General features: G+C 46.3%; 1 protein-coding gene and 2 non-coding genes across 3 annotated transcripts; all 3 read right to left on the bottom strand.

The window, feature by feature from the left end:
- Positions 1-395: 395 nt before the first annotated feature.
- Positions 396-6,410, bottom strand: RPSA (ribosomal protein SA). The gene is made up of 7 exons (XM_063602743.1): positions 6,066-6,410; positions 5,043-5,208; positions 4,105-4,223; positions 1,848-2,093; positions 1,067-1,195; positions 783-948; positions 396-570 (listed from the first exon to the last, which is right to left on the bottom strand). The coding sequence occupies exons 2-7, from the start codon at positions 5,173-5,175 to the stop codon at positions 476-478; spliced, it is 888 nt and encodes a 295-aa protein (XP_063458813.1). The 5' UTR covers positions 5,176-5,208; positions 6,066-6,410; the 3' UTR covers positions 396-475.
- LOC112439438 (small nucleolar RNA SNORA62/SNORA6 family) lies at positions 1,640-1,793 on the bottom strand. Its single transcript, XR_003027716.1, has one exon. It is a non-coding gene; the product is annotated as a small nucleolar RNA SNORA62/SNORA6 family (small nucleolar RNA).
- Positions 4,290-4,440, bottom strand: LOC112439439 (small nucleolar RNA SNORA62/SNORA6 family). Its single transcript, XR_003027717.1, has one exon. It is a non-coding gene; the product is annotated as a small nucleolar RNA SNORA62/SNORA6 family (small nucleolar RNA).
- Positions 6,411-10,709: the final 4,299 nt, after the last annotated feature.

The following is a 10,709-nucleotide window of genomic DNA, read 5'->3' as shown; positions in this document are numbered from 1 at the left end:
AGAGAGGCGATTAATGTCTCTCAATGTGGGGAAGGGCCATCGCCTCTCCAGGGCTTCCAGGAATAGTTAACCTAAGTGACAGGAAGACTCTCAAAAATAAAAACCTAAGCTCTATAGAACTTACCTACGCAAATGGTAATAAAAGCAAGATCATCAGGGCCTCGGAAAAGTATTCCTGAGGTTACCGACTAAGTATGTGTAACCACTTATATCTATTTTCAGGGCACACATCTTCTCCACACAGGAAGGAAGCTCAGGGAAATTCTCAAGTGAAAAGCAATATACACTATCTACAGTGGGCTTTAGAAGTACAACTCATGTTGAGACATGTATTTTTTATTATGCTTTGGTATGCAATCCCAGGTATTCTGATCTGGAGTAAAAAGCAAACTAAATGAAGACAACTTTTAGAAACTGATGTTTATTTTCCATCAACCATTTTTCCATGCTGCTTAAGAGCCTATGCAAGAACAGCTTAAGACCAGTCAGTGGTTGCTCCTACCCATTCAGTGGCCTGAGCAGTGGGAGCTGCAGACCAGTCTTCCGTGGCAGGCTGAGCGCTCCAGTCTTCTGTTAAGAGAATACCAAAAAGAGCCATCAGCTCTGTCCTCAATGTAGTATTTTTCCTTACCCTACTCCCAACAGCAGTCTATCAGATGCTGTAGCACACTGGGATGAAAACCTCTTAAAGCTAGTATAAAAGTCACAGAGATCATTAAAGTTAGAATAAAACTGAGAAGTTGCAAAATATCAGCTTGATGCACCTCTATCCTGATACATACCAGTAGGGAATTGCTGAATAGGCACAGAGGGCACCTGTACACCTTCAGACCAGTCTGCAACCTCAGGCTGAGTAGCAGTGAACTCAGGAGCTGGAGCAGTCCATTCACCCTGAAATTCCTCCTTGGTCACTGCCTTCTCAGCAGCAGCCTGCTCTTCTTTCTCAATCTGGGTTACAAAAAAAAAAGAGGAAAGATTTACAGGGACTGACAAATTTTGATTCCTAGAAGCACAGTCCAAGTTGTCCAATTTGCTTATGTAACCACAAGCCTTTGGAGAAGCTTACCTCTTCAGGATCTCTGTAGAAGTACAGATCAGGCATGACCTCCCATGGGTGTTCACGGGAAATGGTGCCACGCATGCGCAGAACTTCCCGAGCCAGCATCCACCACATCAAACCCACTGAGTGAGCTCCCTGCCAAGAGTGGCAGATTATTAAAAAGTGACACTTGGTCAAACCCAAACAGCAAGCACCTTCCTGGCTCTTACATCATCTAGGTACCAAAAGTACAGACATCTCTTAGTTGAAAAGCAATTGTAACAGGGAGCATTATAAATAGGGATTTTCAACCTTGTCTGCACATTGGAATGATAGGGATTGAAAAAAAAATGCCCGGACACTAGCATTTAAAAAAAATATCTGGGCAATTCTTATGCACAACTAGGGTTACAAATCAACCAATCTGAACCACACACAACCCACCTTTTTAGCATCTTATAGTAGAACCCATCAAGTTGGTGTGAAAACAAAGGCCAAGTGCCTGAGGCCTGAGCAAGAAACATGGACAAAGGCAGAAGAAAACACACTATTTTCCAAATGTTTTCAGTTCTCCACAAAGCTGTCATACAGTAATGTTATACTTGTAGCAAGTATTACTATCAAACTCCACTCATTGGGCCAGAGACCCTTGTGGTGTTAGCGAAAAACTTGCCCCTCATGTAGCACACTACCTACACTTGCGAGTTCATCGGCCAGTCAGTAGCCTCAACTCCAAGCTCTAACAATGTGCACAGGAATGTTTTTTCTAGAGCACGCATTCACAAACTCTAGATCCTAAAATCATTACCTTGTTGTTGCATGGGATGGCAATGTCCACATAGCGCAGAGGAGAATCTGTGTTACACAGCGCAATGGTAGGTAGGTTAACATAAGATGCCTCCGTGAGAGGCTGGTGGTCAGCCCTGGGGTCGGTAACCACAAGAAGCCGTGGCTCCCGGAAGGCTGCCTGGATCTGGTTAGTGAAGGTTCCAGGAGTGAAGCGGCCAGCAATTGGAGTGGCTCCAGTGGCAGCAGCAAACTTCAGCACAGCCCTCTTTGAAGAATTTAAAAGTTAGTGGTACTCGATATTCCATAGCAACAATCCTGGCACCCAGTAAGCACTTCTGGGCACTGGCCAACTTAATCACTACTACTTCATGTAAAGCAGGCACATACTCAGCTTTCCTTAACCTCTCTTACTTTTCCAGAGATTTCCTGCATACATTAAAAAAGACAGGCTTGTTTTTCTACTATATATCCCGAGCACCTAGCAACACTACCTGGCCCAATCTAGATGCTCAGTATATTTTTCTCAAGCAAGCAAGAACTGTCACTCAGTTCACTCTACAGCAATAACTAACTGCCTTTTTTCTACTGTGTACCAAACTATGTGGTCCTAGTAACAAGTCAGTTTCTGGAAAAACCCTCTGCAAAAACACACATGGGAACCCGTCCTGTCAACATTGAAATAAAGTCTTACTACATAATTTTAAAATCTGTCAAAATAGTTAAGATGAATAAAATCCCTGTTAGAACTCTTAGAATTCAAGAAATCTACTAGTTTTCTCAACAGAAAAATTATTAAAATAGAGCTGTGGCAAAAAAGATTCAAGTTTTACTAACTAGTCATTTCTTAAAAATACAAATTAAGGTATTTTTCATTCAAGTTGGCAGAGGTTCTCTTTGAGACAAGGCCTCACTCTGTCACTCAGGCTGGGATGCAGTGGACAGTCTTGGCTCCCTGCTGCCTCAACCTCCTGTGTTCTAGCAATCTTCCCACCTCAGCCTCAGCTGAGACTACAGGCACGCAACACCACACCCAGCTCGTTTTTGTTAATTTTGGTAGAGACGGAGTTTTGCCACGTTGCCCACCCTGGTCTCGAACTTCTGGGCTCAAGCAAGCCACCAGCCTCAGCCTCACAAAGTACCCCATATTACAAAAGCATGAGCCACCCATGACTGGCTTTTTTTTTTTTTTTTTAAGAAACAGGATCTCACTCTGTGCCCCAGGCTTGGAGTGCAGTGGCAAAATCATAACTTACTGCAGCCCCCAGCTCCTGGACTTGAGGGATCTCCTGCCTTAGACTCCCAATTAACGGGAAGTATGGGTGCATGCCATCATGACTGGCTAAGAGTCTTAAAAAATTTCTGTCCCAGTATTTCATTGTTTTAAGGTAAAAACTTTGACTATGGGAAAATGTGATAAGCCACTTTAATAGAATTTCTAGATATTTAGTGGCACAAGTCTACACAAAATGAAATTATAAAGTTCAACATACTGCCAGATGCCCAGCATGTATGTTGAAAAGGTCTTACAGGCTGGGCGCAGTGGCTTACGCCTGTAATCCCAACACTTTGGGAGGCCGAGGTGGGAGGATCACTTGAGATCAGGCGTTTAAGACCAGCCTGGCCAAATGGTAAAACCATGTCTCTACTAAAAATACAAAAATCAGTCAGGCATGGTGGCACATGCCTGTAATTCCAGCTACTCGGGAGGATGAGGCAGGAGAATCCCTTGAGCTCGGGAGGCAAAGGCTGCAATGAGCCGATATCACACCACTGCAGTCCAGGATGGGCAACAGGCAACAGAGCGAGAGATTGTCTTGAAGGAAAAAAAAAAAAAAAAAAAGGAAGGTCATAAGGGCGATTTCTATGGCTCAGTCCAACTTAAGATCTCTAACAGTGGAGTTTGAGTTTTCTATTTTCTTTTTTTTTTTTTTGAGACGGAGTCTTGGCTCTGTCACCCAGGCTGGAGTACAGTGGCGCATCTCAGCTCACTGCAAGCTCCGCCCACCGGGTTCACACCATTCTCCACCTGGGACTACAGGCACCCGCCCCCACGCCCAACTAATTTTTTGTATTTTTAGTAGAGACGGGGCTTCACCGTGGTGTGGATCTCCTGACCTCGTAATATGCCGGACTCCACCTCCCAAAGTGCTGGGATTACAGGCGTAGCCACTGCGCCCGGCCTGAGTTATTTCTGTTTTCTTATGTCTTTCTAGATGTCTCACAATGTCTGTAAGCTTTATTTTTATAATATAAAAAATAACCACTGTTCCACAAACCTGGCCAGTATTCCTGGAGGATATAACACTGACATCAGCAGGGTTTTCAATGGCAACAATAGCACGAGCTGCCAGCAGAAGCTTTTCCCAGGTCCTCTTCAGATTTATGATATAGATGCCTAAGTGAGGGCAGAAGGATTTGTAACACTTGACCTGGCTGTGCAAACATTCTTCTCAAGTTTACTCTATGTGGCAGCGAGTACTACCAAACTCCAGTCATAGAGGCAAGCTCTACTGGTGTTAGCGAAAATCCTGCCATTGATATAGCACACTTCCGACACTCAGAAGTTCATAAGCCAAGACTGGCCTCCACCCTGAGCTTTAATAGTGTGCAGCCTAGATTCAGTTGGCTAAATCCATCTTTCCTTTCTCTTTCCCTGTACTTATTCCATCATTGGTTCTTAAGAATCCACTTCCTGGCTTTCTGCCACTCTTTCCCTTTTATCATCTGCACTGATGCAAGATTCATCCTAAAACTCCTTTACAGCATGTCACTCCCAAGTCCTTGGTAGCTTTATCTCTAAAATAAGTAAGCGCCTTAGCCAACTTAATGCCTTCCATCCTCTGGTTCTTCCAAACCATATTGTTCATTCCCACCTCTTACCCCACTTTCCACTCAAAATTCAGTTCAATAGCCTGTGTAAGTACCTATGAAGTTGAAGGCACTATGCGAGCTATTAGAAACTCAGCCAATGAACTTTCTCATGTTCATGACCCAACCCAAGTCCCGTAACTCAGACAACTGACATATTCCTCCCCTGGAGCAGAAATCTTTTCTCCCAATAACAAGAACATTTATTTAAAGTATGTTTTCAACGTAGGGGTCTGGCTTCATTTAAGGAAGATAGAAAGAAATTACCCAGAACTAACCACGAGAATAGCAAGCTCAAAATTTGTACTTACAGCTGGAGTAACAAAAAATTAAAGCAATGACTAACCATCACTTTTCCTTTTATAGATGTACTGTTCCATCTGGAAGTCAAGATTGGTGCCACCTAAGTGGGTTCCTGCTGCAAGGAACTTAAGGACATCCTCCTCCTTCATTTGCAGGACATCAAGGGCTCCGGACATTGTGAAAGTTTCCCTTTAAGTTACGACGGGAATCTGAAATAAGAGAGCAATCTATTTCTTTTCATTCCATTGAGTTAAGTAGGGCACACCCTTAAAGGCAACCAAAAACTCCATCTGCTATAGTGTCAGGCATTGAGCTTACAGTGTAGTGAAGGGTAAACAGAAAGTTAACCCATACATGTCGTGTATTACGGAACAGCGCACATCTTACTGAGGAAATAGTGTGGACGGCAGAGTAACCGAGTAATAAAACTACACGAAATTAGCGAATGGAAATTCAACACTTCTCAAGATAGGAATTAAGGAAAAGTTGTGGATGCTTCAAGTTAACAACTAGATATAAAAGAGCAGCCATGTTTGGAATATGCAAACTAAAGGCAAAAAAGGCATGAATTGTTTTCAGACATTTTCAAGCAGATTGTAGGCGGATGCTTTGGAATTACTTCGCTGTGCTGTCACCACTTGTTTGTCTAAAAACCCGAGAACCTTAATTCCTGACCCGCACGGCGCGAACGGGAAAACCCGACCAGCCCAAGTAGCTGGTGTAAATCAGCGCCTGGGCCTCGACTCACCGCCGTGTGGGACTCCGAAGGGATAGCAACACAGGATGTTAGCCCGCTTTCTGCACTCCCGCCCACCCGCGGCCTGGTCCGAACCCCAGCTCGGAGCCTCCGCTGGAGGGCGGCCTCCACCCGCTCCCGGGGCACTCTGGGAACCCGCCGGCCCGAGCCTGGCCACGTGCGGGCCGCAGGCCTAAGGTGGGGCGCGCCGGGCGGGAGACAGATCCAGTCTGACCGGCTTTCATCACCAGTCTTCTCACCCTTCATTTGAGCAGGAAAAGCTCATTTTTCTAGCCCTGGAAGGCGCCAGGGACGCTACACGGAACTCACCCAGAACAACGCCGTATGGACCCCTCTGCAGGTAGCGCGGAAAAGACAGGCGGCAGGAAATGACGTCCTTATGTACTCCGTTGTCAGCCAATGGCAAAGAAAGTCGAGCGGAAGAAGGGCGGAGCCGGAGAAGAACGCTGCCGGGACTGGGCTTTTTCTTCAGGAAGGCGGGCTTGCGCCGCAGGAGCGGGCCTCTGGGCAGTAGCCGGTAGCGGCATCCTGGTGGGATTTGGGGCGCTTGTGACTTTGGGGTTTCTAGTGCCACAGCGACGCCCTGTGCATAATTCCTGTCCAGAGCGCGGAACTCAAGTTAGTCAGCCAGGCGGGGTGTTCTTACCCAGCCCTTGTACCTGCGAATATGAGCGGCTTTCTAGCCTAAGCTGCCATTTTGTTACCTGAAAAGTAGGAAGGTTTGTTCGACACAACAAATTGTTAGGTAAACAAAAACTTGAAGATTTATTTTATTTTCCTGGAGAACAGTTTAACAGGACGTAATTCAGATTTAAATGTTCACTTAGGGGAAGTTTTCTCTGAAAAAGTTAAAAAGGACAAGATTGAACTGATCGTATGCGTTATATCTATCTCATGTATCTATCCATCTATCACCTGGGGGAAGTTTCCCTGAAAAAGTTAAAAAGGACAAGATTGAACAGATGGTATGGATTATATCTATCTATCTTTTTTTTTTTTTTTGGCAGAAGAAAAATTTTGCAATATCCATCAGTAGGAGATAAGTTTGCCGGGCGCGGTGGCTTGTGCCTGTAATCCCAGCACTTTGGGAGGCCGAGGTGGGTGGATTGCCTGAGCTCAGAAGTTCAAGACTAGCCTGGGAAACATGGGGAGACCCCCATCTCCACAAAAAATACAAAAATTAACCAATCATGATGGTGCGTGCCTGTAGTCTCAGCTACTCAGGAGGCTGAGGCGGGAGGATAGCTTGAGCCTAGAGGTCAAGGCTGCAGTGAATGTGATTGCACCGCTGCACTCCAGCCTGGGCAATAGAGCGAAATTCTGTCCCCAAAAAACAAACAAAAAAATAGGAGTTAATTGAAGGGGCGCGGTGGCTGTAATCCCAGCACTTTCGGAGGCTGACGCGGGCGGATCCCTTGAGGCCAGGAGTTCAAGAGACCAGCCTGGTCAACATGGCGAAACCCGGTATCTACTAAAAATTCAAAAATTAGCCGGGCATGCCTGTAATCCCAGCTACTGGGGAGGCTGAGGCAGGAGAATTGCTTGAACCCAGGAGGCAGAGGTTGTGGTGAGTGGAGATTGCGCCACTTGCACTCCAGCCTGGGCGACAGAGTAAGACTCCGTCAAAAAAAAAAAAAAAAAGTGCAGGTTCCTCTCTGGGGCCTGCTGAGTCAATCTGATTTCTGAGCCCACCCTAAAATGAACTCGTAGACCCTTATGGCCACTCATGCAAAGGACAGCACATCCAGGTTCTCCTGCAAGTGGCTCTGCAGCTCCACTGAAGCCAGTATGATTTTCTGAGGAGCTTGGAAACCCTTGGACCCTAGCACAGGTCACCCCCAGGCTGCTCTGCTTCATCACCCACCAAGGCTGAAGCACCTGGGGCTTGAAGGACAAATTCAGAGAAGTCACAGCCCCTTGCGGCAAATGCCTCCCGCTTCTACGCTTTGTTATGGGAAGAGGAGGCATTCAGTTTGTTGGCAGAAACTCAGGCCACAAGCCTCCTCAGAGGCCCCTGAGTCCCAAAACAATGCCCTGCCCCCTGCACCCAAATGTACTCCTGCTTAACCCTTCACGTGTTGATTGGGATTGCTGAGTAGTGAGTGCAGCTCTGCAGGGTTCCTCCAGGGGTCTCAGCCTTGGCATTAGGATCACCTGGGCAGCTTTTAAAATCTTACACCTGGGCTGAATATATCAGAATCTCTGAGTGAGACCCAAGCATCAGTAGCTTTTAAAGCTCTTGTAGGGGCTTCCCCTCCACCCTCTGAGTGTTCACTGCTAAATGAACTGACAATAGACAAATTAACAGGAGAAGAAACATACACTTTTTTTTTTTTGAGACGGAGTTTTGCTCTTGTTGCCCAGGCTGGAGTGCAGTGGCTCAATCTCGGCTCAACGAAACCTCCGCCTCTCGGGTTCAAGCAATTCTCCTGCCTCAGTCTCTCGAGTAGCTGGGATTATAGGCATGCGCCACCACACCCGGCTAATTTTGTATTTTTAGTAGAAATGGGGTTGCTCCATGTTGGTCAGGCTGGACTTGAACTCCTGACCTCAGGTTATCTGCCCACCTCGGCCTCCCAAAGTGCTGGGATTACAGGCGTGAGCCACCACACCAGGCCAAACATACACATTTATTAATGTGCTTATGCACAGGAGCCACACGAAATATAAGACTCAAAGAAGGGCCAGATGGCTGAAGCTTAAATAGCATCTACTTCACAGGGAAGGGAGATGGGATGGTAAACAATTTAGAGGGCTAGTAAGTGATTTTTGGAAGGATAGGAATGAGTTCAAAGAACAGAAAATTTGCCTGAGACAAAGTTCCTGTGAGCTCTGGGGGAAACAGCAGCAAAGGGTAAGGGGAGGAACTTCACTGTGACCAAAGGTTGCCTTATTAGGCAAATAATGTCTCCTGGAAAATCTCTCAAAAGCTGCCCTCAGAAAAATAGATGAAGAGTCTGTCTGGGCATGGTGATGACTTTTAGTCTTTTCTCTTCCCAGTGGTTAATATTTCCTGGTTACCTGATGAGATTCTTAGGGAGGAAGTTTTAAGACTATTGTATTTTATTCTGGAGGAACCTACCTTATTCAGATAAGGGAACTTCAGACAAAGCCCCTCCGGATGCTTTGGGAAAAGAGGGGATTGAGAGATGGGGTTAGGGGAAGGTCAGAAAGAAACCTTGGTTCTGACGCTATTTCAGAAGCCTTTCAATTTTCTTTAATTCAAAGCATGCAGCATGCCAAAGTGCCTTATTCAGTCAGGGGTATCATTTTCTGAGCCCCTACATTTTCCAGATGATTCCAATGTGCAGCCATATTGAGTTTAAAAACCACGATCCTAGACTCTAGAGTATTTCTTCTTTATTTTATGTAATTTTTTTTTTTTGAGACAGTCTCATTCTGTCACCCAGGCTGGAGTGCAGTAGTGTGATCTCAGCTCACTGCAACCTCTGCTCCCAGGCTCAAGCAATTCTCCAGCTTCAGCCTCCCGAGTAGCTGGGACTACAGGCCCGCACCACCACATCTGGCCAGTTTTTGTATTTTTGGTAGAGACAGGGTTTTGCTTTGTCGGCCAGGCTGGTCTTGAACTCCTTACCTCAAGTGATCAGCCCGCCTCGGCCTCCCGAAGTGCTAGGATTACAGGCATGAGCCACTGCGCCCGGCCTAGGGTATTTCCTGACTACCTAAGCTAATGGCTCCCAGGAGCAGAGAAGAACTTAGAAGCTAGTTCTACCTAGAGGCTGTTGCATTGAGGCACCTTTTTTTGGAGGGAGTGGTGACAAAAGCTGAAATTTAAGACACAGTGGATTGTTAAATTTTTTTTTCTTCTTCTTTTTTTTTTTTGTTTTTTTTGAGACAGAGTTGCTGTCTCCCAGGCTGGAGTGCAGTGGTGCAATTGCAACTCACTGCAACCTCTGCCTCCCAGATTCAAGCAATTCTTGTGCCTCAGCTACCCAAATAGCTGGGACTACAGGTGCACACCACTACATCTGGCTGATTTTTTGTAATTTTAGTAGAGACAGGGCTTTGCCATGTTGGCCAGGCTGGTCTTGAACTCCTGACCTCAAGTGATCTCACTGGCCTTGGCCTCCCAAAGTGCTGGGATTATAGGTGTGACCCACTGTGCCCTGCTGCTTGTTAAATTTATTTATTTATTTTTTGAGACAGAGTCTCCCTCTGGTGTGCAATGGCATGATCTCAGCTCACTGCAACCTCTGCCTCCCAGGTTCAAACGATTCTCCTGCCTTGGCCTCCCAAGTAACTGGGATTACAGGCGCGTGCCACCATGCCCAGCTAATTTTTGTATTTTTAGTAGAGGTAGGTTTTCACCATGTTGGTCAGGCTAGTCTCGAACTCCTGACCTTGTCATCTGCCCGCCTCAGCCTCCCGAAGGGCTGGGATTATAGGCATGAGCCACCGTGCCCAGCCTGGTTGTTACATTTAATATCAACAATAAGTTAGAAGGCCAGGCGTGATGGCACACACCTGTAATCCCAGCACTTTGGGAGGCTGAGGTGGGCAGATCCCTTGAGCCCAGGAGTTCGAGACTAGCCTGGGCAACATGGCGAAACCCTGTCTCTACTAAAAATACAAAAATATTAGCTGGGTGTGGTAATGCATGCCTGTAGTCCCAGCTACCTGGGAGGCTGAGGTGGGAGGATTGCTTGAGCCTGGGAGGTCGAGGCTGCAGTGAGCTGAGAGCAGTGAGCTGAGATTGCCAGTGTACTCCAGCCTGTGGAATAGAGTGAGACCCTGTCTCAAAAAAACAAAAAACCCAACAAGTTATAAATGCACTGCTCAGCCAGAAGTATATGGAAGGGGCATAAGGCATAACCTTGGTGAGCAGGTTTCAGTTTTGCAACCTCCCAGAGTCAGTGCTGGGTTCCCTGTCTTGATTGGGCCCTCAGAACTGACTCACTCTAACCTTGGTTTGCCTCAAAATTACTTATCCTT

Source organism: Pan paniscus, chromosome 2 (genome assembly GCF_029289425.2).
Source record: "Pan paniscus chromosome 2, NHGRI_mPanPan1-v2.0_pri, whole genome shotgun sequence".
Lineage (NCBI taxonomy): Eukaryota > Metazoa > Chordata > Mammalia > Primates > Hominidae > Pan > Pan paniscus.
Note: the sequence above shows the minus strand (reverse complement) of the source record. Positions and strands in the feature narration are given on the sequence as shown.